Here is a 26214-nt window from a genome sequence, read left to right as displayed (position 1 = left end):
AGGCCAACCTCGGCCTCCCGCGGATCGGCCTCCCTCCCGGCCCCCACGTCCCCGGGGTGGGGGGTGGGGGTCGCTGGCCGGGTGCCCCCCTGGCCCTCCGGCCCTCGTGCTCGGGGCCAGGCGGGCGGGGGGGACGGGGACCGGTTTCCGGCCCCCTTCGACTCCATCTCTCCGTCGAGTCGGTCTCTCCGGCCCGGGGGAGGCGATCCGGGGAGGGATGGGGCGGGGGGGGGGGTGGGGGGCGGCCTTGGGATTCGCGGGGGCCGAGGCCCCGGAGGCGACGGTTGGGCGCGCGCGGCCGGGCCCGGGGGCGGCGGCGGCGGGTCCGAGGGTCCCCCGTGTCCCGCTCCCGCCCATCCCCGCGTCCCCCCTCCCCCCCGCCCCCGCTCCGGCCCGTCTGCGCAAGCGTGTCCGGGAGGACGGCCCCTTCCCCGCCCCGGACCCCGGACCCCGGACCCCGGACCCCGGACCCCGGACCCCGGACCCCGAACCCCGGACCCCGGACCCCGGACCCCGGACCCCGGCGCCCAGCGCGCCCGCCGCCGCCCGGCCCGGCCCGGCCCGGGAGCGTGAGTGTCCGGCCCGTCGGGGCCGGGGCCGGGGGCGCGGGCGGGCGGGGACCCGGGGGCCGCGCCGGCTCCGTCCTTCCCCTCCCCTCCTCCATCGGGACCCGGTCCCCCGCCCGGCCGGACAAAGTTTCCGCCCCTCGGGAGGGGCCGGGGCGGGAGGAGATCCCGGGGGCCCGGGGTGGCCCCCCGGTCTTTCCGAGCCGGTGGCCCCGTGTCCATCCCGGGGGGTCTGGCGTCCTCTGTGTCCCGGGCGCCGGGGGACCGTATCCCCCGGTCCGGCCTTGGGGCGTTCGTGGGTTCGATCGTGCGGATCGAGCGGTCCCCGGGTGCGGACCGCCGGACCGGGCGCTGGGAACGGACAGTTCGGCGACGGAGACGACGGGCTAGCGGTCCCGGAGGGGGAGACGGCCGGCCGAACGAGGACCCGGGCGTCCGTGCCATCGAAATAGATTAATGGAATCAGAGATACGTAACACGGCATCGATGAAATAGAGTCCTAAGTGAGATGTGCGAGGGCCGCGGGGCGGGGAAGGGGGGACGGTAGAGGGAGGAGAGGGAGGGAGGAGGGGCGATGGGAAAGGGAGGGTTGAGGCCGGGAAGGCCTCCCGGAGGAGGTGAGCTCTCAGGAGGGCTTCGAAGAGGGCAAGGGAGGTAGCGGGAGGCCGTGCCCGCCCTCCATCCGTCCCGGGAGCCCGCGTGGTCGGGCGCCCCGCACCGCGCCGGTCGGCCCCGGTCGGTCCGGGGTGGCCCCCGCCCGCGCTCGGGCCCGTTGCCCGTATCCGCGGCCGGGGCCCGTGTGGGGGTCGGGTACCCGTACCTACGCCGGGCGACCCCCTCCGAGCCGACGGTCCCGTGTCCGTCCCGAGTGGCCCGCGTCCGTGCCGGGTGGCCGTTTCTGTGCCGCGTGCCCGCGTGCGCTCCGGGCGCCTCCGTCCACGCCGGCGGCCCTCGTCCGTGCCGGGAGCCCGTGGCCCCGCCGGGTGCCGCGGGCCGAGCCGGGCGCCCCGCGTTCGTCCCGAGCGGCCCCTGTTTGCGCCGGCCGCCCGGCTCCGGGCCCGGTGCCCGGGTCGGTGTCGGGTGCCCGGGCCTGCGCCGGGTGTCTCGTGTCTGTCCCGGGTGTCCCGTGGCTGCCCTGGGCGTCTCGTGTCTTCGCGCCGGCGCTTGGGTTTTGGAACCGCCCGCTGGACCGGGGGCGAGCCTGGGTTTTTCGAGGACGGGTGGACCCGGCGCGTTTGGGGAGCGGGCCGGCCTGCCGAGTTTGGGTTACGAGCTCGGGGCGGATGAACCGCTTCGTTTTCTGTAGATGTAGGCAGCCGTTCCGGCAGGCGGCCTGGATCCGCCGATGCCCCCGCCCGTCCCCCGACTCCTGCCCGTTCGGGACACTCGAGCCGGGCCGGGCCCGCCCTCTCCAGAGAGGTACTGCGGCCCCAGAGCGGACGCCCGTTCTCCAGCTCTGGTGGCCGGTTGGAAGGAGGCAGAGGGCTGGGAGGTGGGACGCCGGTCGCCCCGAAAGGGCTAGCGCGCCCCGGCCCCGCCTGGCAGACACCGCGGTGGCTCAGCTGGCCTCCCTGGGGCGTTCGGAGGGACCCGGCGGGAGCCAGAGGAGGCCGGGAGGCTGCGGCCGGCTCCGGGAGCCTGGACTGGAGTCATCCCCGGGGCCCGGGGCGGCGAAGAGGAGGAGGAGGAGGAGGAGGAGGAGGAGGAGGAGGAGGAGGAGGCCGCCTGCTCGAGCGAGGGACAGGCCCCGAGTCAGCCTTTCGCCGCTGACGTGCGGCCGGCTAGCGGGCCGCCCGGCCGAGGGGTCCAGATGCCGCGCGGACCGGCCGGCGGCGCGCCAGTGGGAGGGCGAGCGGGGCGGGGTGGGTTTGGGGAGATGCTTTCCCCCGGCCCCCGCCGTGGGTCGGCACGTTTGGTATCTCCGGCTCGGCCCGCTCAACCGTGCCCACGGGAACACCTGTTTGAAACGGACCCTGGCGGCCGGACGCGCTAAGCGGCCCCGGGGGCCCCCAAACTCCACCCTCCGCCGCCCTCGGCCCGAGGACCCCACCGGTCCCAGCCTCGAGGTGGCCCCTGCTGCCCACACTGGAAAAGCCCGCTCGGCCCTTACGCCCAGTCCCCGCTCGGTGCCGGAGAACCCCTCTGTGTTTTCCTCCTGCCCTCTCCCCGGTGCCACCAGCCCGCTTCTTCTCTCCCCCCCAGCCGCCTCTCGACCCCTCGCGGGGAGGGGGCTGCGCCTGGAGCGGATAGGGTTGTGATGGCATTTGGGGTGACCGTCCCTCTCCTCCTCCCTGGATTTCACTGCCCCCCGAGGTCAGCGTCTGCCTTGGTTTCACCCGGACTACCGGCCTCTGCCTGGACGGCTGCAAGTCTGCTCTGCCCCTTGCCCCCGAACCCTAATCCCTTCCCGGCCTGCCGGGACCCTAGGACTGAGCCGTTCGGGTCGGCGGGGCGACCGGGGGGTTTTCTTGGACGATGTCCTTAGCCTTCCGTCCGATCCCGGCGGCACGGTCTAGTGGAAATCAATCGATCGTATTTAGCGAGCGTTTCCTGTGTGCAGGGCACTGTACTAGGCGCTGGGGAGAGTACAACGCAGCAGGGCGCGTTCCCTGCCCGACGGCGAGCTAGAGGGAGAGATGGTAAGCGCTCAGTAAATACGATTGAATGAATGAGAGACAGTCATTAATCCAAACCAGTAAATTACAGATAGGGACATAGGTGCCGTGGGGGTTGGGGGCGGTGGCTACTGAGAGCTCACCTCCTCCGAGAGGCCTTCCCAGAGTGAGCTTCCCCTTCTCCCTCTGCTCCCTCTGCTCCCACTCTGCTCCCCCTTCACCTCCCCTCAGCTGAGCCCCCTTTCCCCCCCTTCCCCTCTGCTCCTCCCCCTCTTCCTTCCCCTCCCCTCAGCACTGTGCTCATTTGTAGATATTTTTACCCTATTTATTTTTTAACGAGGTGTCCGTCCCCTTCATTCTATTTATCGCGATTAAGTCATCTTGTTTTTGTCCTTCTGTCTCCCCCGATTAGACTGTATACACGTCAGTGGGCAGGGATTGTCTCTATCTGTGGCCGAATTGTCCATTCCAAGCGCTTAGTCCAGTGCTCTGCACCTAGTAAGCGCTCAATAAATACTATTGAATGAATGAATGAATGAATAAAGGAAGCGGGGAAAGGGGAGATGAGGACTTAGGCAAGACATCTTGGAGGAGATGTGCCTTCAGTAGGGTTTTAAAGGTGGGGAGAGTGTCTGTCAGATATGTAAAGGGAGGGCGTTTCAGGCCGGAGGAAGGACGTGGGTCAGAGGTTAGCGCGAGATAGGTGAGATCGAGGCACAGCGAGTAGTTTTTTGCATTTAGAGGAGCAAAGCCGTGGGGCTGGGTTCTGCCTCCGGGACGTCTCCACCTGGATGTCGGCCCGCCACTAAAACTCAACATGAGCAAGACTGAGCTCCTCATCTCCCTCCCAAACCCGGTCCGCTCCCAGACTTCTCTATCAACCGTGGATGGCACGACCATCCTTCCCGTCCCGCAGGCCCGCAATCTCGGTGTCATCCTTGACTCGTCCCTCTCGTTCAACCCCACGCATCCTATCCGTTTACCGAGACCTGCCGGTTTCACCTCTACAATATCGCCAAGATCCGCCCTTTCCTCTCCACCCAAACGGCTACCTTACTATTACGGGCTCTCGTTATATCCCGGCTTAGACTACCGTGTCAGCCTTCTCTCTGACCTCCCTTCCTCCTCTCTCGCCCCGCTCCGGTCTATTCTTCCACTCCGCCGCCCGGCTCATCTTCCCGCAGAAACGATTGGGCGTGTTCACTCCCCTTCTTAAAACAACTCCAGTGGTTGCCTATCGACCTCCGCTCCAAACAAAACTCCTCACTCTAGGCTTCGAGGCTCTCCGTCACCTCGCCCCTTCCTACCTCTCCTCCCTTCTCTCTTTCTACCGCCCACCCCGCACGCTCCGCTCCTCCGCCGCCCACCCTCCTCACCGTCCCTCGGTCTCGCCTATCCCGCCGTCGACCCCCGGGTCGCGTCCTCCCCGGGGTCCCGGAACGCCCCTCCCTCCTCACCTCCGCCAAACCGATTCTCTTTCCCTCTTCAAAACCTTACTTAAAAATCACCTCCTCCAAGAGGCCTTCCCAGACTGAAGCTCCTCTTCCCCCTCTACTCCCTCTGCCATCCCCCCTTTACCTCTCCGCAGCTAAAGTCTCATTTTCCCTTTTTCTCTCTGCTCCTCCACCTCTCCCTTCCCATCCCACAGCACCGTACTCGTCCGCTCAACTGTATATATTTTCGTTACCCTATTTATTTTGTTAATGAATTGTACATCGCCTCGATTCTATTTAGTTGCCATCGGTTTTTACGAGATGTTCTTCCCCTCGACGCTGTTTAGTGCCATTGTTCTCGTCCGTCCGTCTCCCCCGATTAGACTGTAGCCCGTCAAACGGCAGGGACCGTCTCTATCTGTTGCCGACTTGTTCATCCCAAGCGCTTAGTACAGTGCTCTGCACATAGTAAGCGCTCAATAAATACTATTGAATGAATGAATGAATGAATGAGAGGAGCGAGGCAAGGTAGGAGGGGGCAAGGTGTTTGAGTATAGTGTGTGGGATCGTTTAGACTGTGAGCCCCTCACTGGGCAGGGATCGTCTCTGTCTGGTGCCAAATTGTACATTCCAAGCGCTTAGTACCGTGCTCTGCACATAGTAAGCGCTCAGTAAATACTATCGAATGAATGAATACTAGGGGCCTGGGAGTCAGAGGACCTGGGTTCTAATCCCAACTCTGCCAAACGCTTGCTGTGAGACCGGGGGCAATACACCCAACTTCTCTGGGCCTTACTTCTCCTGGTCTCCCTCCTACCTAACAGAGAAGTAGCGTGGCTCAGTGGAAAGAGGCACAGGCTGGGGAGTCAGGAGATCATGGGTTCTAATCCCGGCTCCGCCACTTGTCAGCTCTGTGACTTTGGGCGAGTCACTTCACTTCTCTGGGCCTCAGTTACCTCATCTGTAAAATGGGGATGAAGACTGTGAGTCCATGAGGGACAATCCGGATCACCTTGTATCCCCTCAGCGCTAAGAACAGTGCTCTGCACTAGTAAGCGCTTAACAAATGCCCAACGTCATTATTATTATCGTTAGACTGTGAGCCCTATGCAGGACAGAGATTGTGTCCAACCTAATTCACTTGTATCTACCCCAGCGCTTAGAACTGTGTTTGACATATAGTGAGGGTTAAAAAAATACCTTAAAAAAAAAAACCCTGGCTTCCATTCTGGGGGAAGAGCGTCACCCAGAAACCCCGCCCCCCACCCCAAACCAACCCCAGGAGTCCGTGTCGGATCTGGTCACCCCGAACCTCAGCATCACCTAGGAAGCAGTCTTCCCTGAGGAGACTCCTAAGGATGGTGCTGGAATTAATCCGCGCTGGAGCCCCTCTTTTTGCTTTATCAGCCATTCGTCTTGCCTGCTTCCCTCCCCCGACATCCTCTTTGCCCTCTTGGGTCCCGCCCCACACCCTGCCCAGTGAAAGTTTTCAGGGCAGCACTCCGAGCAAGTGTGGGTGAAAACGTGTCCTCAGCGCCTCTGCGGGGAGGGTGGCAGCCGGGTGGCAGGGCCCCGGCAAGTTCCCGGGGAGGGCCAGGGGTCCCCATTTCTCTGGCCCCTTCCTCTCTAGAGCCTTGCTGCTTCCGGCTACCAGAGAGGCATCCGGAACAGGACCTCTGTTGCCCAGGAACCCGCCGATTATAGCATTCTCAGGCCACCCTTCCTGCTCGGGACAGTCCTGGCCGGGGTTGGGGGCCGGAGAGACCCTTCGGACCCATCTAGAGGCAGGTGAGGTGTCGGGGAGGCTGGGGGCTGTGGCAAGATGCGGTTTCCTAGTGGGGAAGACGAAGAGGTATGACACAGGCGTCTCTGGGCAGTCTCCGAGGCACAAGTTCTTGCCACCGGGGCTTGTTCAGGGCAACGGGGGGAGGAGGAGGAGGGGAGAGGCAAGAGGGGCCGGGGAGCCCGAGTTCAGAGCTGATTCTGATCCTCTCCAGGGGGAAGTGGGAGGAAGGCGGTTGGCCCCGCACCTGCCCGCCCCTTCTGCGGGCACAGTTCCTCTCTCTGTCCAGAACAAAACAGAGGGATGGGGACGCTGTGAGTGGAGCGGTTAGCCTGCAGCCCAGGGCGCTGCCCTGCACCCAGAGCCAAGCCCCGGGTACCGGTGCCCGGTCTTGGGGGGGGGTCCTCTTGTCTGGCCCCGGAATCTCTGTGTCCGTTTGGTGGTCCCCGGGACCGGTCTGGGGGCACCTCTGTCTAATCTGGGGATCCCTCTGGGCTGAGGGTCCCCGGGTCTGGTTTAGGGAGTGGTCCCTACCCCTAATTTGAGAAGGTCCCCGTGTCTGGGCTGGGGGAGGTCGCTGTATCCAGTCTAGGGATCCCTACGTCTGGTCTGGGGATCCCCGTATTCTGGTCCGGAGATCCTGGGTCTGATCTGCGGGTCCCGGGTCCAACCGGCGGACCTCTGGGTCCAGTGTCCTAATTGTTTATGTCTCCCAGAGTTGAGCTTGAGGACTTGAAATATCACTCCTGGGCGCCCTTTCATGCCTCACAGGACACCCCCCCATTTCATGCTCCTCCAGTGGGGATCCCCCCACCGTAAGCCTCGCTGCCTCCCCAGTTCCTATCTCCCGCTCCCTGTCTCCCTGTCTCCCTGTCTCCCTGTCTCCCTCACTCCCTCTCTCCCCAGTGTGTCCCCGTCCCCGCCCGGTAATCGCTTCCATCTGTTCCTCCGGCTCCGGCTCTTCCTCTCCCGACGCCTCTCCCGGGCTCGGCTCCCCACACCTCGGCCCCACGTCCCATTATCCTGGGCCAGCGCCAAGGTGGAGCAGCCGGGGGTTTCCCCAGATCCGGGCACGACAGGAATCCGGGCTGGCATGACCAATGCAGCTGGCAGCCCCTGGCGGGGGCAGGGCCAGTCCGCCACCCCCTTGGGCCTTCCTTCGGGCTTGCCCAGTCCCCGGGGATGCTAAGAGGGGAAAGAGTCGGAGAGTGAGCGGGACACTGGCTAGGAGCTGCTTGACAGCATGCCGCCCCTGGGGCGGCATCCCTTCTTATCTCCCGTGGCCAGGAAGAAATCTGGGAGCAGGATGGGCACCCCCCCCCCCGTGGATTTGGTTGGGGGCCAAGTGATTCGATCCTGGGTGTGTTGTCTGCCCCGGCCCGGTGCCCGGAGAGATCCAGGCCCAGAGGGGCAAGTGTTGCCCAGCAAGCCCCTGCTCCTCCACCTCGACCCTTGACGTCATGATCTCTGGAGACATCCCTGAATTTGTGGGAACGGTACAATTTCTGGCTGTGGGGGAAGTAGAATACGTAAGAAGCCCGGAGGGTCTGGTCTGCCCCAGACTCTTGTAGGGGTTGAGGCTCCTCGTCACCCGGGGATGACCGTGTGGGTCTGTGTCCCTAGCCGAGGCCAGGACCACGACCCTTCCCCAGCACCCCATCTCCCGCCCACCCAACCTCCCAGCTGCAGAGCAGTCTCCCTGGCTCCGCGGGCCGGCCGGGCGGGAAACAGCCGTGTTGGAGGGCCCCACGGCCCCGGGTGGATTGGACCCCCTCCGGGTCTCCAGGAGCTGGGGCCGGTGAGAGCATCGGGGAGGAGGGGCAGGGACCGACTGGAAGAGGGGAGACGGAGGCAGACGCACAGAGACAAGGAGAAGGGACCGGCACCTGAAAGTCGTCTTCTCTTCCACCCCCCTCCCCGGCTGCTGAGTGTTCTGAGTCGGGGGTGGAGTTGGGGGCAGAGGTCAGGGCTTCAGGAAAAGTGGGTTCCCAGCTCAAGTCCTGCTACTGTGTGACCCCAGCTGGCCCTCTTGCCCTCTCTGAGCCCATGTCCCCTGCCACCTCCCCGGACTCTTGCCCTGGGAACTCCTCTTAGATCCATCCCCACACCGCACTCATCCCTGTCCCCATCCATTGGCGAAGCTCTGGGCTTGCCTTTCGGCCCCCTCCGCCACCCCGCCTGAGTGGGGCCGCCTCCCCTCCCAACCCCCACCCATGCTTGCAGCTGTCTAAATAGTGGCCGGAAGAAAATGTTCTCTTTTTGGAACAGCTGGACCAACAGGCTGAGTGAGCCGGCTGGGGGCTGGGGGCGGGAGGGGAGGCGCCCGGGTGAAGGAGCTACTGGACTCTGGGACCCTCAACCCTCCTTTCCCCCCACCGTCTGGTTCTCCGGCCTGGGGGGGGGGGGTGCCGACCCGGTGCTCAGGGGTCACTCGGACAGCTGGCGCCCTGCTCCCACCCCTTAGGCCTTGACTCGGGTGCCGGGAGGGGTTTGGAGGTGGCCCAGGGAGAGAGCGCATGGGGCAGGGCCGGATCCAAAGACCCCAGGCGCGGGCGAGGGGGCAAGACAGCTCAAACCGGCCCTTCTGCCGCCGGAGTAGGGTGCCCACGGGCTGCCCCCCTTTTTCTACCCCCACAGCGACCCTCGCCTGACCCCCTCCCCCCTCCATCTCCCCACAGAGCCGCCGGCGATGGGACTGTAGTGCCCGCCCCCCGGGGGCGACCCCGCCCTCACAGTGGACCGTGCCGACGGAGGGTGAGTCGAGCCCCGGTTCCTCCCCCGCTCCCCAGGCCCCTGTCCGGGACTGGACGAGGCTGACGTGTCCAAGCAGGTGAACGCAGCCAGCCCCACCTTGCTCACCCCACAACTCCGCAGAAACGGGCTCAGCAGGTGCAGCGAGGCCCGGAACCAGGGGATCTGGTGCCGGGTATCCGTGACCCTTGGCATCCGTGGCGAGGGCAGTTCCAGGCCGGGGGCACGGAGGTCAGAGGGGCCAAGCCAGAGGCCGGGACCCTGGTAAACAGGGAAGCGAAGTGTCATCCGAGTGGAGAGTTGGGTCTCCAGGGGCCCGGCTGTGGGGCCGAGAGGGGAAACTGTGGCTGGGGGAGGGCGAGGGGAGGCAGGTGGCTGGTTGCGGCCACTACGTCCCCAGGCTCCACTGTCCTTCAGGGCTTAGCTGGGGTAGGGGCGGGTATCCCTGGCACGACACAGTTTGGGAAGAGAGAGTTCCCGGCAGGCCGTTGGCACGAGGGTGGGGGCGGCGGCGGGGAACGCAGCTCCCCAGGGGTAAGCAGTCAATCAATCGAAGGTATTCACTGAATGCCTCCTGATGCAAAGCACTGTATTAAGCGCTCGGGAGGGTACGGTGCAATGGAGTTGGTAGACGCGGTCTCTGGCCACGGTGAGCTTAACAAACACCAGAGGACCCCGATCTGCCCCCCTCTCTGAGGGAAAGGAGGAGGTTCCCCCCACCCCGGTCCCCGTAGCCTGACCCCAGCTCTCACAGCTCCGGCTGCCCTGGCTGTGCCGACTTCTCTCCCCTGCCGATAGCTCCGCGGGGTCGCGAGTCGACAAACCAGGGCCCGACCCGGGCGGAGGGAGCGGAAGCGGCAGAGCCGGCCGGGCCGGGATGCGGGGCGGGAACGGCTGCTCCTCGGAGGGGGCCCGGGGACTCCTGCGTCCATACGTAGCAGGGGGAGGCCCGAGAAGGGGGAACCCCTTGGGGGACCAGGAGGCTCGCTGGGGAGACGGGAAATGGCTGCTTCAGATTCGTCCCCCAGCTGCCGGTCCCAGGGACCCAGGTGAGGGCCACGGCCTACCTACCGGCACCGGTGCAGCTCTGCCACCTACTTGCCTGCCCGCTCCTTTCTCCAGCCCTGGGGGTCCCCGGGACCCCCAGGGCGCCGGCGGGGGAGGGAAAAACCCAGCTCGCGTGGCCCAAGCTTGGGAGGATCTTGGCCCTTTGCGCTCTTGAGTGGGTGGACGGAGCTGTGCCAGGGCAAACAGCTGTTAAGCTCTAAGGGGGCACTGTGGGACCCCCTAAATCCTGCAGGTATGACCCCGGGAGTGGGGCCGGGGACGTGACTCTTGGTTACCTGAGTGATGTCCGCTAGGCGTTGTCAGCCGCTGGAAAAGCCCTGCCCTAAGCTGCCCGGGGGCTCCCTCACATCCAAGTTTCAGGAATGCTGGCCGCTGGGCATCCGCAGAGGCCCCCGGCATCGGGATAGGGAGCTGGTAGGAGGGCTGGGCGGTCTAGGGCACACTAGGAGAGGAGTGTGTCACAGCCAGAGTTTGGAGGCTGTCCACTCCCCGTGAAACTCTCCTACCTCTAATGCCCCCCAGGGTGGGCAGGAGATGCTGTGCTGCAGAGAGCGTCCTCCCTGGGATGGGGGAGGAGGGTGAACGCGGAGCCCTGGGTGGGGGGTTGGAGAGAAACCGACTAGGTGCCCAGGCCAGGCGGGCCCCAGGGCACGGCTTTGTGTGGGTGGTGAGAGGGAGCGTTCAGGCTGGCAGGTGCCTCTGAGCCCTTGCCAAGCCCCATGCCAAGCCCTACGCTAAGCCCCATGCCAAGCTCCGCACGTCTGGGAACCAGGGACGGGATGGTTCGGTGGGGCCAGCCAGGGGAAGGACCCCTCCGCTTCCTGTCCTCCAGGGGCTGGGCAGTGTGCGTATCCAGGGCCGCCGGCTCTGGCCTGATGAGGGGCCTGGGGGCAGCCCTGGCCAGGGCCCCCAACCTCCTCGGGGCGGTTTAACTGGCCAATTCTGACCCTGACCCTACGGGCAGGGACCCTCGGGGCCAGACAGCAGATGCAGCCCAGACCCTCGACCCAGTCCCGAGGCGCTTCTCCGCCTTGACGGGGGGATCCCCGGGAGACGGTGCGGAAGCGAGCACGTGGGAGGGAGGAGAGCGGCCCTCGTGGCCCAGTGCCCTCTGTGCCTCAAAGTAAGATCTTTACCTGGAACTGCGGTCGGGCCGCCGAGGCTAGAAGCCCCGGCTTTTTACTCAACAGCTGTTTGCCCTTCCTCATTGGCACGACACCAGTCCATGCCCAGCTGCTCGCCTGCTCAGAAAAGTGGGATCTGAAAAGTGTACCCGGGCTGTGTTCCAGCTGGCGGAGCCAGAGGGGCTGGCGGGGAGTGGGACTGGAGGCAGCTCTGCCCAGCCGGATCCCGGGGTGGCAGAGCCCGGGGGGTGAGGGATGGCCCCAGTGGGGTGCCAGCCGACTGGTATTTCAACGAACAACTGGGCCCAAGGATGTAGCCTATCTCTCCTATCTCTCCTTTTTGGTTTGGTTTGGTTTTTTTTTTGTTTATGGTATTTATTAGATGCTTAATAGTTATCTAGTTCTGTTCTAAGCACTGGGTTAGGTACAAATTAATCAGATTGGACACAGTCCCTGTCCCACAAAGGGCTCCAAGTGGGTGAGAATGGCCCAGGTGCTCCGGGTGGCTCCAGTGCTGCAAATGGGCTCGGGAGTCAGAGGTCATGGGTTTGAGTCCCGGCTCTGCCACTTGGCAGCTGGGTGACTGTGGGCGATTCACTTCACTTCTCTGGGCCTCAGTTACCCCATCTGTAAAATGGGGGTGAAGACTGGGAGCCTCACATGGGACAACCCGTTTACCCTGCATCTACCCCAGCGCTTAGAACAGTACTCTGCACATAGTAAGCGCTTAACAAATACCAGCGTCATCATCGTCGATAGCTTGGTGGGGGACCCGCGCGGCACTGACTTCGTGCCCAGGGGAGGGTGTCCAGCGCCTCTGCGAAATCTTGGGTTCCCCTTCCCGGGGCCCGGGGGTGCCCGCGTTCCCTCGACCCTCGGGCCGCTTCCTGTGGGAGAACAGAACAATCTGCTCGGTACGGGGGCAGGGGGAAGTGAAGGGACAGGGGGCGTGACCCCCCACCACGCCGGAGCCCAGGACTGGAAGCCGGGAGGCCCCCGCTTCGGACTCAGAATGGTTTAATAATCATTATGGTATTTATTAAGCCCTTACTATCTGCCAAGCACCGGGCTAAGCGCTGGGACAGCTACAAGATAAATCAGTTGGGACGCAACCCTCGGGCCACCCGGGGCTCAGCCTTGAGGTCGAGAGAACGTGCAGAGTGACTAGTGGAAAGACCGCAGGATGAGGAGTCAGGAGTCCCCGGTCTAGATTAACTTGTCTCTGCCGAGTAAATCCCATCAGCGTTTACTTCTCGGTGTCTCTCGGGCCAGGGGGAGGGCTGCAATTAGAAGAAGGGTTACCCGGCTCCCAGCCCCAGGAGCTTCCCCGTAGGCCCCACGGCCTCAGCTGTTCTTCCCTCCCCGGACCTCGGTACGCCCATGTCCGCAATGGGAGGAAGTTTTGTCCACCGGGCCGGGGTGGGGAGGGGTGTGGACCTTACCAGCCGTGAGCCAAAGTGGCCGAACGAGCTCGGGCTCTGCGCCGTCCCCGTCATTGGAAATCGGGCCCCGGGGGGAGAAGGGGCCCGGGATGGGTGGGTCTGCCAGTCACTGACGTCATCTGCCACGTGGATGATAAATAACGTTTGGCTCAGAGTTCGGGGACCCTACCGAGGTCAGGACATAGCCCGCCTCGGACCGCAGAGAGCTGGAAGCCTTTCCCCTGGACAGCCGCCGAAGGTGCCGTCCGGGTGAGGTCCGGCCAGGGCGGGGATGGGAGGGGGAAGAGGGATGGCACGGGGACCCCGAGCAGGAGACGCCAGCCCGGGCATGGGGGCGGAACCTCTCGGCTTGCTCTCTCGATGCCTTCTTCTGACATCGGAGGAGGCCGTGGGAACCCAGAGAAGCTTGGGGCTTGGGGGTTGCCCCGGCAGGGACCCTGCCAGACACCCAACCGGCCAGGTCGTGCCGGAGCCAGGTCGGGGGAACGATGACGTCCCGGACCCGGGCAGGGAGGGCCCCTGGCTCTGCCGGTGGGTCATCACCTCCGGAGAAGAGGGTACGAAGGGATCGGGGGTGGAAATTGGAGCTGGAGGGTGTCCTGGTTCGCTGGCAGCAGTAGTGACCTGGACTTAAAAGCAATACCAATAAGAGTAACTGGTATTCAGTAAGCGTTTTATTGTCATTGTTCTCGTCTGTCCGTCTCCCCCGTTTAGACTGTAAGCCCTTCAAACGGCAGGGACTGTCTCTATCTGTTGTCGACTTGTTCATTCCAAATGCTTAGTACAGTGCTCTGCACATAGTAAGCGCTCAATAAATACTATTGAATGAATGAACGAATGTGCCGGGCACTGTCCCAAGCGCTGGGGTGGAGACGTGCAAATCGGGTTGGACCCGATCCTTGTCCTTCTTGGGGCTCCCGATCTTCATCCCCATTTTACGGCTGAGGTAACTAAGGCCGAGAGAAGCGAAGTGATTTGGCCAAGGTCCCTCAGCTGACAGAGGGTGGAGACGGGATTAGAACCCCGGTCCTTCTGATTCCCAGGCCCGAGCTCTATCCACTAGGATCTGGGGCTAGGACCCCTGGCCTCCACTCCCGGCGGTGGCCGCCGATCAGCTGGGAGGCTTGCGGGGCGGAGGGAGCCTCCGCGAGTCTCAGTTTCCCCTCCCGGGGAGGGATGTGGGTGGCCTGTGAGCCTGTGCCCGTGGGGTCAGAGGGCGGGCGGGGGTCGGAGTCCCGTGCCTCCGGGCAGCCGTTGAACCCCCTGGCTATGCTCTGCCTCCCCTCCCGTGCCCACCCCCTAGGTTGGCCTTGGCGGCCGGAATGAGCCTTGCTGCCATCTGAGAAACATGATCAACAAGTTCCGTGAGTCTCCACGGGCTCCCCGGGGGCTCGGGACACCGGGGAGGGGGACTGGGAAGGGGTGGCGGGGGCTATTTCCTTCTGGCCCCTCCTTGTTAACTCACCTTTCCTGCCACGCAGGCTGGAAGCTCCTGGCAGTGCTGGCACTGTTCCTGGTCATGGTCTGGTTCTCCATCTTCCCAGAAGAACGCTCCAAAGCACTGTGAGTCTTCCCCGGCTGACCGTCCCTGCCGCCCGAGGGTGGGCGCGGGCTTGCCGGACTCTCGGAGCCCGCGCCGGGCCCCGGGTGTTCCGCTGCCGGCGCGCCGAGACTGGCTTCAGCGCCGGCCTGGGAGGGGGCGGGGGGCGGGCCACCCCCCAGAGCCCCGGGGGTCGGGGGCTGGCCCCCCAGGTCCCCGTGCCGACGGCCCTCCCTCCCACCCCCCGCTCTGTCCCAGTGCCCATTTCTCCGGCCAAGATGAGAAGCCAGAGAGGGACTGTCCGCAAGGCGAGGTGGGGCGGAAGGCGGCCCAGCTCATCGGCAAGTGAGTGGACAGAGCCGGGGAGGCCGGGGAGGCCGGGGGCCGGGGGAGGCTGGGGCCCCGGTGGGCCCGGCCCCGACGGTGACCTCGGAGTTGACCCCCGGTCACAGCTACTCGCGGGAGCAGCCCGTGTTCCTGCAGCTCAAGGACTATTTCTGGGTCAAGACGCCAGCCACCTACGAGCTACCGTACGGAACCAAGGGCAGCGGTGAGTGGGCCGGGGCCCCCTGCCCAGCCCTCCTCCCCGACCAGGAACGCCCCCCGCTCCCCGCAAGAGATCCAGCCCCAGAGCCCCAACTGTGCCAGCTGGCCCCCCGCCCCCAGGCCCGGCCCCTGCCTCTCCTTCTCCTGCGCCCACCCGGCTGCCCCGCTACCGTCTTTGCCCACTGGCCAGATGGCCCCACGGGGAGGTTGCGGTGAGGGGCAGCAAGTCCAGGTGACCGGGGGCTGGAGGGGCTCTGGGGCCCCATTACTGACCAGTCCCCCCCTCCCTCCCCCGGCCGGGCAGAGGACCTGCTCCTCAAGGTTCTGGCCATCACCCGCGACGCCATGCCAGAGAACATCCAGCGGTGAGTGGCCCCCGGCCCCCGGCCCGACTCGCCCAACCCCTTGCCCCCCTGTTCTGGGCCAGCCCCGGGCCCGCCCCCTCCACGTCCCCCCCAGGGCTGGCCTGGGGCTACCAGGACCTGCCTGCCCTGGCCACCCCTCCTTCCCCTCTGCCTATCCCTCCTCTGATACCTGTTTCTCCATATCTGTGCCCCTCCGCCCTCCCACAGTCCTGCTCCTCCCCTCTCCCCCTTCCCCTCAGATTGTCCCCTCTCGTCCCTCCAGGGGAGGGGAGGGCAGGGTCTGGGAGTCCCGGTGCCCGTGGCGACGTCGGCAGCGCCCAGGCTTCAGGGGCGGCTGGGGCTGTGGAGGGAGTTGTTGAAGAAACGGGATGGAGTTTGTGGTGGGAAAGGGAACTTGGGTGAGAGTAATGGGTTTCACCCAAGGCCTCGAACCCCACCCTGCCTTCAGCCTCCGCGGCTCTGTCCGTCTCCCCCGCTCGGTCGCTATGCTAGTCTCCGCTCTGCCTCTCTCCCACACCCTCCGTTCTTGCTCCCCCTCCTTCGCACCCGGGCCGCCGGGGCGGCTCCAGGTTCTACCCCCCCACTCTGTCCCTTCACCCCTTTAGTGCCCCGCTCGGGGCATCGGCCCCCTTCCCCTTCTGTCCGGAGCAGGCGTCGGGGAGAGCCGCGGGTCTCCTGGGGGCGGGAGTAGAGCTCCAGTCCCCTGGGGAGGCGGGGCGAGCCGGAGGCGGGGCTGACAGGTGGGGGAACTGGCTCTCCTGGGGCGGGGTGGGACGAGGGGGTGCCAGGGGATGAGAGGAGCCGGGCCAACCTGGGAGGCGTCCGGGTCGAATCCCCCTGACATCCTCCCCGCCGGCAGCTTGAAATGCCGCCGCTGCGTGGTGGTGGGCAACGGCTACCGACTGCGAAACAGCTCCCTGGGGGACGTCATCGACATGTACGACGTGATCATCAGGTACCCGTTGGTCTGGACCCTGGGCACCACGCGGGGGGGGGGGGGGGGAGCTGCGGCCCCCGGGCCTCAGGGGGCCGGGGAGCAGAGTTGGCACAGGGTAGGAGTGCCCCTAGGGGAAAGGGCCGAGTCCAGAATTCCAATTCAAAGTCCCGGACCCCTCCCAAACTGATGCTCCGGGGCGGTGAGGCTGAGCTGGCCGAGGCCTGGGCCCTGCCCGGCTGTGGCTCCTGGGTCGTGCCCCACGCCACGGATGACTGGCAGTATTGGGCCAATGGTGGTGGGCTGGGTCCCTGGCGCAAGATGACAGGCAGTTTCAGCTTTTGGGTGCCAGGAGGTGGAATATGGGCGGCGACCATCTGTGGGATGGGCAGCGCCCCCGGTCCCGGGCTAGGCGGTGCCCATGACCGTGACGGGCAGTGCCGGGGACCCTAATGGGCAAGGTTCCTGACCCCGGGGCAGGCAGTTCCCGTGAGCGTGATGGGCAGTTCCCGACCCCGGAACAGGCCGGGCCGGGCTCGGGCTGACGGGCGGCGTCTCCCAGGCTGAACAACGCCCCGGTACACGGCTACGAGCAGGACGTGGGCTCCAAGACGACCATGCGGCTCTTCTACCCCGAGTCGGCCCACTTCGACCCACGGCTGGAGAACGGCCCCGAGACTCTGCTGGTTCTGGTGCCGTTCAAAGCCATGGACTTCCACTGGGTGGAGACCGTCCTGAGCGACAGGAAGCGCGTGAGGCCCGGGCAAGGGCCGGGGGGGAGGGCGGGGGGGCCGCTCCCCTCCCCGAGGGCCGCTGGGGAGCGGGGAGACCCTCCCCCCGCCCCGTGAGGCCAAGCCGCCGGTTTACGAGAGCTGATGCGGGGAGCCTCCCCTCCGGCTTCCGACGGCCCACCCCGGTGGTCTCCGCCCCTTCCCCCAGGTCCGCAAGGGCTTCTGGAGGCAGCCGCCCCTCATCTGGGAAGCCGACCCCACACAGGTGCGCGTTCTCAACCCCTTCTTCATGGAAGTCACGGCCGCCAAGCTGCTCAGCCTGCCCATGCGGCAGACCCGCAAGGTCAAGCAGGTGAGGGGCAGGGGCGGCGCGACTCCCTCCCCCGGGACCCCCCCGGGACCGGGGGCGGAGGCTGGGGGAGCCGGAGGCGCGAGGGTGGAGCTTGGAGCGGAGAGGAGGGAGGGGAGCTGGAGCGAGGTCTGCTGACCCCCCCGGCCCCCCCTCCACTCCCGCAGAAACCCACCACGGGGCTGCTGGCCATCACCCTGGCCCTGCATCTCTGCGACCTGGTGCATATCGCCGGCTTCGGCTACCCCAGCTCGTCCAACAAGAAACAGACCATCCACTACTACGAGCAGGTCACGCTCAAGTCCATGGCGGTGAGCGATAGGGCCCGCCGGCCGCCGGCTCGGACTCGTCCGGCCGGAAGGGAAGCGGCGGAGAGGGGCAGGCGGGCTGCGGGGAAGGGACCGTCCACGTGGCTCCTCCACCCGCCGCCTGGCAGCCGGGAGACGGGGACGCCTCGGAGGGGAACGGTGGTTTTCCCGAGGTCCCGCAGCAACGCAGGGTCGGGGGGGTGTCCGCGGACGGGGACCGACCGCACGTTGTCCGTCCCTCCCCGCAGGCCTCGGAGCACAACGTCTCGCACGAGGCTCTGGCCATCAAACGGATGCTGGACATCGGAGCAGTTAAGAACCTCACCTACTTCTGACCCGGCCGAGGGCCACAGAGACATCGAGCGCCGATCCGGCGGCCCCCACGCGTCCCCACCCACTTTAGTCGCGGATGGGACCCCGAAGGCGGGGACGACCCTCCGAGGGCCTCGGGGACGGGGAGAGGAGCCTGGGCCGGACCACGTGGGGAGGTCCGGGGGAAGGCAGGCGGGCCAGCTTTTGGGTCCCCCCGGCAGAGACCTAACGGTACGGTCCCGCCCCCCAAGATACTCCCGGCACCCGGTGCGGGGGGGGAGGGTGGGAGGGGGAGCCCGAAGCCGCCGCGTCGTGGGTTACCGCTCCCTGCTCGTCTGGGTACGACTATTTAACGGGCTATTTAATTACTGTGAGGGAGGGAGGGGCTGCGGGCGGCCCTCACGGCCTCAGGACTGGGTTGGGGGGGGGCGGTGCTGGGCTGGGACCCCACCCCCTTGACCACACAAGAGTATTTTGCCAATTTTTGTACCCCGGCACGTTCAGGCCGGGCTCCGGGGGAGAGGCGTCCCCTGGCTGATATCTGGGTTGAGGAGGACGGGGGGACCGGGGAGTGAGGAAATCCGGTTCTCACAACTGGAGATATCCGTTCTCCCTCCCCCTTAGACTGGGAGCCCCACGCGGGACAGGGACTGTGTCCGGACTGATTATTTTGTGTCTATCCCAGCGCTTAGTATAGTGCTTGGCACATAGTAAGCGCTTAACAAACGCCATCATCATTCTCATCGTCATCAACATCATCATCATTAAACTTTATCTTCATCAGGAGCAGTGGCCTCCAGGTCCTGAGTCCTGGGCTGGGCAGACCCCGTTTCCGGACACCTCCACGCCCGGGCCGCACGTTGGAAGGGGGGACAGAGTGGAGGAGGAGTGTGGCGGGGGTCTCCGGCAACCCCCCTCTGGGCTCATTTTCTTCACCGGCCTCAGCTCCCCCCTCCCAGCCGGATCAATTAACCAACCAATCGATCGTATTTATCGAGTGCTTACTGTGTGCAAAGCACTATACCGAGGTCTTGGGAGAGTACAATATAGTGATAATAATAATGGTATTTGTTAAGCGCTTACTTCGTGCCAAGCACTGTTCTAAGTGCTGGGGTAGATACAGGGTAATTCAATCCCATGAGGAGCTCACAGTCTTAATCCCCTTTTTACAGATGAGGTAACTGAGGCACAGAAAAGTTAAGTGGCTTGTCCGAGGTCACGCAGCAGACAAGTGGCGAAGCCAGGATTAGAACCCACATCCTCGGACTCCCAAGCCCGGGCTCTTTCCACTCAGCCACGCTGAGGGGGTAATGGTGGTATTTGTTAAGCGCTTACTATGTGCAAAGCACTGTTCTAAGCGCTGGGGCGATACAGGGTGATCAGATTGTCCCACATGAGGCTCACAGTTAATCCCCATTTTACAGATGAGGTATCTGAGGCACAGAGAAGTTAAGTGACTTGCCCAAAGTCACACAGCTAACAAGAGAACCCATGACCTCTGACTCCCAAGCCCCCGCTCTTTCCACTGAGCCACGCTGCTTCTCTAACACGTACCCTGCCCACAACGAGCTTAGAGACGAGCCGACAAACTGGACGAATCCCTCTGAGCCCCTGTGACCAGTCCCCCAGCCCCAGTCTGCCCTGCTGTGGATGTGGGTTGTTGGGTTTTGGAGGGGAGGGGAGGACTGGTCGAGGCTTGATGTGGAAGAGGAACTGGACCCTCTGGGCCTCCACCCTCCCAACCCCGGGCCTGCAGCCCACCAGCCCCGAGGAGATGGGGACCCAGCCAGCTCCCGTTCTGGCTCCACCGCCCCGGGCCCGGCCCCGGCCCACTCTGTCTCCCCCGGCCCCCGTCGGGCAGCCAGCCTGGGCCCCGTGCCACCTCAACAGCTGGTCCTGCGGCAGCCGCAGCTGGAGCCGGGAGGCCCCGGGGAGCGGAGTCACAGCTGTGTTCCAGGGTTTCTCAGAAAGCTTCCCCCACGACCTGGAAGACAGCCAGTCTGAAGGAGGACCCGTCCCGAAAGGGGGGGATGACCGGGTGGGCCGGCTCAGTCCAGTCCCCTGGGTGCAAAACGTGCCCGGTCCGGCGCTGTGCACCCAGGAGGCTCCCCGCAAGATGCTGTGGAACCGGGAGGTCCAGGCCTTCTGCCGATCCTGCAGCAAGCATCCGCGTCCCTTCCTCCTCATCGGGAATCTGCTCCTCCTGCTGAAATCTCAAGATTCCCCAGAAAAATTCCTGGATGGGGGATGTGTTATAGGGAAGACTTCTTTTCCAGAGGGAGGAGCCCAGGACCCAAGCAGTCACCACGCTGAAATCTGCACTCGGGCACGGGGCCCGTCTCAAACGGCTAACGCCGAATCGCTGGCAGGCAGAGCCGGGGGCCCCAGAGAGGCAGGGGGCTGAGGGCACTGGGCACTCCAGGGGGGCAGGCAACTGGGGAAGCTCGGGGGCCCAGCGACCGAGCCGGTGGGCCGCCTGAGTAGGGTCCCGACCCTCCTCCGGAAGGAGCAGGAGAGGCTTCGGGCCGAACCCGAATCCTGCTGGGACCCAGGCGTGGGGAGAGGACTCACGGCCTAATCTCTGGGCAAGGACACTGCCCTGCAATCCTTCCCCGGCCTTGCCGGGGCACTGAGGGGTGCCACCTTGAATGGCAGCCAACCCAGGCCCCGCCCAGACGTCCTAGGCATCATCTGTAAGTGGGTGGTCGGATCACTAGGAAACTAATTTGCGCTGGCACTTTTTGGGCTCGGCCCGGGCTGCCGGAGAAGTGCCCGGCGGCGGCGGGGAAGGCCGGGGGCCCGAGGCTGCGCCAGGGAGTTGGCGCCCAGCCCGAGGCAGCAGGGCCCGGATGGACGAGCCAGCCGACCCCGTCCCGGCTCAAGGAGCCTGGAAGCGACCCTATCATTCCAGCGGGCTGGGGCGGGTGCCGGGCGCGGCTGGGCCTCCAAGCTGTCGTGTCCAAGGCCGTCTCCGAGGCCGGTGCCCAGGGACGGCTTGGTCCCTGAGGGAGAGAAGTGTCCTTAATAATTCTGGTATTTATTAAGCGCGTGCTATGTGCTAAGTGCTGGGGTCGTTACAAGGTTATCTGCTCACGCGCAGTCCCTCCCCCGTGAAGCTCACGGCCTATCGTTCCTATTTTACGGATGAAGCGCTATCGATCCAGAGAGATTAAATGACTTACCCACGAGTTACACAGCAGTAAACGGTGCCGGTGGTGGGATTAGGATCCAAAGCCCTGGCTCCCAGGCTAATGCTCTTTCCAGTAGACCAAGCCGTCTCTTGGGGAGGGGTAGGGCTTCAGCCAGGCTCAGGGGGGCTGGGGGTGCCACCTTACTCTCCTGAGCAGAGCCTGGTAGCCCCCCCCCTTCATGTTGGTATTTGTTAAGCGCTTACTATGTGCCGAGCACTGTTCTAAGCGCTGGGGTAGATTCCCCTGTGTCTATCCCAGCGCTTAGAACAGTGCTCGGCACATAGTAAGCGCTTAACAAATACCAACATCATCATACAAGGTCACCAGGTGGTCCCACGTGAGGCTCACAGTCTTAATCCCCATTTTACAGATGAGGGAACTGAGGCCCAGAGAAGTTAAGTGACTTGCCCGAAGTCACACAGGTGTCAAGTGGCAGAGCCAGGGTTAGAACCCATGACCTCTGACTCAGCCCGTGCTCTTTCCACTGAGCCACGCTGCTTCTCTCCTATCCCTTCCCAGCCTAGTGGATAGAGCACGGCCCCGGAAGTCGCAAAGACCTGGGCTCTGATCTCGGCTCCGCCACTTGCCTGCCGTGTGACCTCGGGCAAGCCACTTCACTTCTCTGTGCCTCAGTTACCCCTTCAGTATAATAAGGATTAAGACTTTGAGCCCCATGTGGGACAGGGACTATGTTCAACCTAATAATAATAATGTTGGTATTTGTTAGGCGCTTACTATGTGCCGAGCACTGTTCTAAGCACTGGGGTAGACATAGGGGAAGCAGGTTGTCCCACGTGGGGCTCACAGTCTTAATCCCCATTTTACAGATGAGGGAACTGAGGCACAGAGAAGTTAAGTGACTTGCCCACAGTCACACAGCCGACAAGTGGCAGAGCTGGGATTCGAACTCATGAGCCCTGACTCCAAAGCCCGTGCTCTTTTTGATTACCTTGTATCTACCCAGTGCTTAGAACAGTGCCTAGCCCGTAGTAAGTGCTAAACAAATACCGTGAAACAAACAAAAACCTCAGGGAGCGTCTTGTGGGATCACGTTATTGGAGGAATCTGGTCCAGGGATCCGTTTTGAGACTCTTCCCTGGGCCAGACTCAGGGTGTAAAGCGCGGTGTGGGGGCTCTGTCCCCGGAAAGGTCCGACAGTCAGCTGGAGTTCCCGAGTGCACACTACTCTAAGCGACTGCGGAGGGGGGGACGTAGAGGTAGGAGAGACCGTCGCTCGATTCCTTGGGATCCGCAGCGTCCACCCCGCTCTCCCCGCCGGCCCCTTCTCCTTACCGTCCGTGCCATCCCCACTCCGGCAAACCCTGAGGGCGGGGAGCGGGGTGAGCGGAGGGGGCCGAGCTCCGGTCCGCCCTCCCCGACAAGCCCCAGAGCAGACCGTGCCCGACCCCACCCCGTGCCATGCCGTCTGCCAGGAGAGAGCCGGGCCGGGACCGTCCTCCTCACCGCCCCGTCGGACCGAGGCCTGGGAGAGGAGGGCAGAAGGCAGAAAGCAGATTCCGGGCCCAGATGTCCGAGTTCAGTGGCCCCCGAGTACCCGGGGCCACCCCCTGGGGCAAGCGAAGAGTGCAGGGAGCAACTTTTCCCTGCCCTGGCCGCTGGCCGTTGGCTCCTGGCCCATTAGGGCGTAGTGCCGACAGAAAACAGAGGAGTTTCTGGCATCCCCTGGAGGTGGGAACTTGGAATGCCAAACCATCACAGCCATGTGGGGTTTGGTCACCTGGGCCCACGCCGAGGCCATCTGCCCCGGGGCCTTCTCGGGTCAGCAGGCCCTGGAGTAGGGGAGCTCTGAGGGGGTTGAGGGAGAAATCCGGATTATTAAGGCCTGGCGGGAGGCGGTTGTTCGACGAGTGTCCGAGGAGCAGTAAAAGAGGAACCCTAGCTGGAGTACACAACATCAAGGGGGGTGGGCTCGTGAATACCGGAGGTCACCGGGCCCCCTGGAAGCACCAGGGTGAGGGATCCCCACCAGAACTGGGGAGGGTGGGTTCAGAGTAACCAAAGAGTACGGGTAAGGAAACGGAGGGCTGTAGACATCAAGTGACTTCCCCCAGGGCCTCCCACCGGGCCTCCGGCAGAGCTCGGCTGGAACCCAGGTCTCCCACCCGCCGGCTTCCTGCTCTCTCCTTCCATCTGAGGAGGCCTGCGGTTATGCTGAGCCAGGCACCTCCTCGGGACTGACTCCAGCCAGCCGCTGTCAGGAGGGGAAGCAGGCTGGGGTGACGCCTGCGGACCCCAGCCGGGAAGAGCGCGGCGTTGGCCCGCAGTTCATCGATCCAGGGACTGGCCCGGTACAAGGTAGGCAGGGGAGCCTGGGCCTCTTCGCTTTGAAAGTCTTTCAGAGGGGACTTGGCTACTCCCCTGACCCCACCAACTTCGCACAGAGGGGCAAAGGGCCGCTCGAGGCAGTTGCGAGCGGCCCCCGCCCCATCCCCCCTCACCCGGACTACCCGCCCTCATCCCTCGACCGAGCCCTAGCTCCCGGGATGGTGTCTGCCCCGAGTCCACAGTGGACCCAGCAATGCGGACAGGTGGCAGGCGAGCCGGCTTGCAACGGGAGCGACCGGGCAGAGTGAAAAGAAAACCAACAACATCCCCTCATGACAGACTCCCTCGAGAAGCAACACTGGGTGGTGGAAAGAGCTTGGGCCTCTAAGTCAGAGGACCTGGGTTCTCTACTCAGCTCTGCCAATCGGTTGCTGCGCGACCTTGAGCGAGTCACTTCTCTGTGCCTCAGTTTCCTCGACTGTAAAATGGGGATTTAAAACCTGTTCTCCCGCCTACTCAGACTGTGAGCCTCATGTGGAACAGGGGCTGGCTGTCCTAATTAATTTGAACCTACTCCGTGCTTAGACCACTGTTCGAAACAGTAAGTCCTTAAATACTGTTAAAAAGAGAAAAACCAAGGCCGTGGCTCTCAAGGAGAACTGGGAGGGGCCGCTCCTGGAAGAGACTGATAAATCAGAGGAAAGGTATTTTGTTTGTTCTTTGCAGAACTATTTCTATGCCTCGCTCGTAACAGGATGGCTCCCGCTGAAATGCATACTGTTCGTCGGCTGAAGGCTTCTCGCTGTCAATCAATCTTTTATTGAGTGCTTACCGGGTACACTGTCCGTCATCCCTCTTCTTCAGCCACCTCTAGAGCTAAGGAGGCCAGAATCCTTTAGATCGCCAACAAGTCTACCGACTCTTTTATACGGCACTCCTCCAAATGCTCACGGTGCACACGGTGAGCCCAGAATAAATACCCTTGATTGACTGCAAGGAAAGGGCCTCTGGTGCCACGCCTCCTCTTTGTGTGCCTTTTAACAGGCGTGGCATTCTGTAGAGCAACTTCTGGGTACTTCTTTGAAGAACAAACAAGTTCGTGAAAAGATTCGGCGGAAGGAACTCACCGCCACTCGTGCGGAAGGATTAAAAGACGCCACGTAGAAGGGATGGGGCTGAATTATTTCTATCTCCATCTAGGGGGATATGCAATTCCAAAGAAAGGTAAATGAAAACTGGATTTCCTGACTCCTCCCGAGTGTTTCTGGAAAAGGTTAAAAACTCCCTTCAGCTTGTATCCAGCGGCACGTTTTTACAGAGGGACTCTCCTCCGTGACCTTTTGCCCGTCCTCAAGTTTTCATTGTGCCCGAAGGATGAGTGGAAACACACCCAGTTAGTTCATCCTGGGAGGGACCAGAGCCGAGGATGAGAAACAAATCCTCATGAAATCCCATCAGCCTCCAAAAGGGACATCAGATTGCCTGGAGGAGCCATGTGCTGGTTGCCCTTTTGGACACCCACTTTGTGATAAAGTGTTCTGGATGGTCCAAACCTAGCCATCTCCATTCCTAATCTTCCCTCCATTGAGGACTGTAAGCCCGTCACTGGGCAGGGATTGTCTCTATCTGTTGCCGAATTGCACATTCCAAGCGCTCAGTATAGTGCTCTGCACATAGTAAGCGCTCAATAAATACTATTGAATGAACCTGCACCATCATCCAACACCCCTGACTCTCCCTTCGGCTCCCCGACTCTCCCTCCGACGGCCCAGCTTGGACCGTCCACCCGACTCTCCCCCAGTGTCCCAGTACAGACCACCTAACGCCTCTAAACTCTCCCTTCACCCGACTCTACCTCTAACCACTCGGCCTGGACCGACTCAGCCTGGATCATCCACCCGACTTCTTTTTTTTTAAATGGTATTTTGTTAAGTGCTTACTATGTGCCAGGCACTGTTCTAAGCACTGGGGTAGATAAAAGAAAATGCGGTTGGACACAGTCCATGTCCCACATGGGGCTCACAATCTTCTTCCCTGTTTTACAGGTAACTGAGGCACAGCGACTTGCCCAACATCACGTAGCAGACAAAGTGGCGGAGCCTTCTTAGAACTCAGGTCCTTCTGAGTCCCGGGCCGTAGCCAATCCCCGACTCTCCCCAGCGTCCCAGCAGAGAGCACTCAATACCCCTGACTCAGACCATCCCAACTCCCTGCCTTCCCCCCTGGTAGCACCACTTGGGGATTCCCAAATAGTAGAGCTCTCTCACGTCTCGCCAGGGCTGGTCGGACCCCGGCAGAGCGAGGCTGTGCCCGCTGCTCCCTGAAGAGGGACAGGGAGAACTCGGAGTGTGCTCCACCGACAGTCCCCGAGATAATTAGAGGCCTGAAAAATAAGGATTTTCCTGAAACAGCTAAAGGAACCACCGGGAGAGGCGGCCTCCGGGGGCGACTAACTACCGGTTTCCAAGGGTGAGGAGGGCCTCCTACTCATGGGAGAGGCTTGCTGATTTCTATCGCCGCAGGGGTTGTCCTAAGGCACCGGGCAGGCTGGCAAAGGAGACTGTGGAACCACAATCCCTGGAGACCTTGGAAACCGAGCTGGGCCAATGTGAGTGGGGTAGTGAGGGGGTGAAGAGGAACACTCGATCCCTCTCCCCGGTCCTTCCAGTGCCCGGACGTGCATCTGAGCCTACAATAGCCAATCAGCTTAAAAATCCCCGTTGGCTCCAACCAACCAGAGTCTTCAGGCAACCTCCCCCCCACCTCCCCGCCTCCCTCCAAACCCCGGAGATTAAGCCTTGCTCAGCCCAGCCCAGGTTCCCGCTGGCCTCCTCATCCCCGAGGGGTCAGCTGGACCCGGATCTCCACTG

At 63.4% G+C, this 26214-nt stretch overlaps 1 protein-coding gene across 2 annotated transcripts; it reads left to right on the top strand.

Annotated features, from left to right (window-relative positions):
• Positions 1-693: 693 nt before the first annotated feature.
• Positions 694-18858, top strand: LOC100089613 (CMP-N-acetylneuraminate-beta-galactosamide-alpha-2,3-sialyltransferase 4). 2 transcript variants are annotated; one of them, XR_003762903.2, is made up of 13 exons: positions 694-1069; positions 9076-9151; positions 14086-14146; positions 14264-14345; positions 14581-14667; positions 14775-14872; positions 15173-15233; positions 16093-16188; positions 16730-16919; positions 17107-17250; positions 17415-17558; positions 17804-18098; positions 18652-18858. XR_003762903.2 is itself a non-coding variant. In XM_029075711.2 (12 exons), the coding sequence occupies exons 3-12, from the start codon at positions 14131-14133 to the stop codon at positions 17888-17890; spliced, it is 1005 nt and encodes a 334-aa protein (XP_028931544.1). In that variant the 5' UTR covers positions 694-1069; positions 9076-9151; positions 14086-14130; the 3' UTR covers positions 17891-18289. The 2 variants fall into 2 exon arrangements, 1 of the variants encoding a protein (XP_028931544.1); XM_029075711.2 differs by lacking the exon at positions 18652-18858 and having other exon boundaries at positions 17804-18289.
• The last annotated feature ends 7356 nt before the right edge of the window (positions 18859-26214 follow it).

This window comes from Ornithorhynchus anatinus, chromosome 11 (assembly GCF_004115215.2).
Source record: "Ornithorhynchus anatinus isolate Pmale09 chromosome 11, mOrnAna1.pri.v4, whole genome shotgun sequence".
In the NCBI taxonomy this organism is placed as follows: Eukaryota; Metazoa; Chordata; class Mammalia; order Monotremata; family Ornithorhynchidae; genus Ornithorhynchus; species Ornithorhynchus anatinus.
The sequence above is the reverse complement of the archived record's forward strand: the minus strand, read 5'-3'. Positions and strand labels throughout refer to the sequence as shown.

Bases quoted from the DNA above. Each gene is read 5' to 3' on its own strand.
- LOC100089613 (XM_029075711.2), top strand. The intron at 14,873-15,172 runs GTGAGTGGGCCG...CCGGCCGGGCAG, and splicing joins GTACGGAACCAAGGGCAGCG to AGGACCTGCTCCTCAAGGTT. The intron at 16,189-16,729 runs GTACCCGTTGGT...GGCGTCTCCCAG, and splicing joins ATGTACGACGTGATCATCAG to GCTGAACAACGCCCCGGTAC.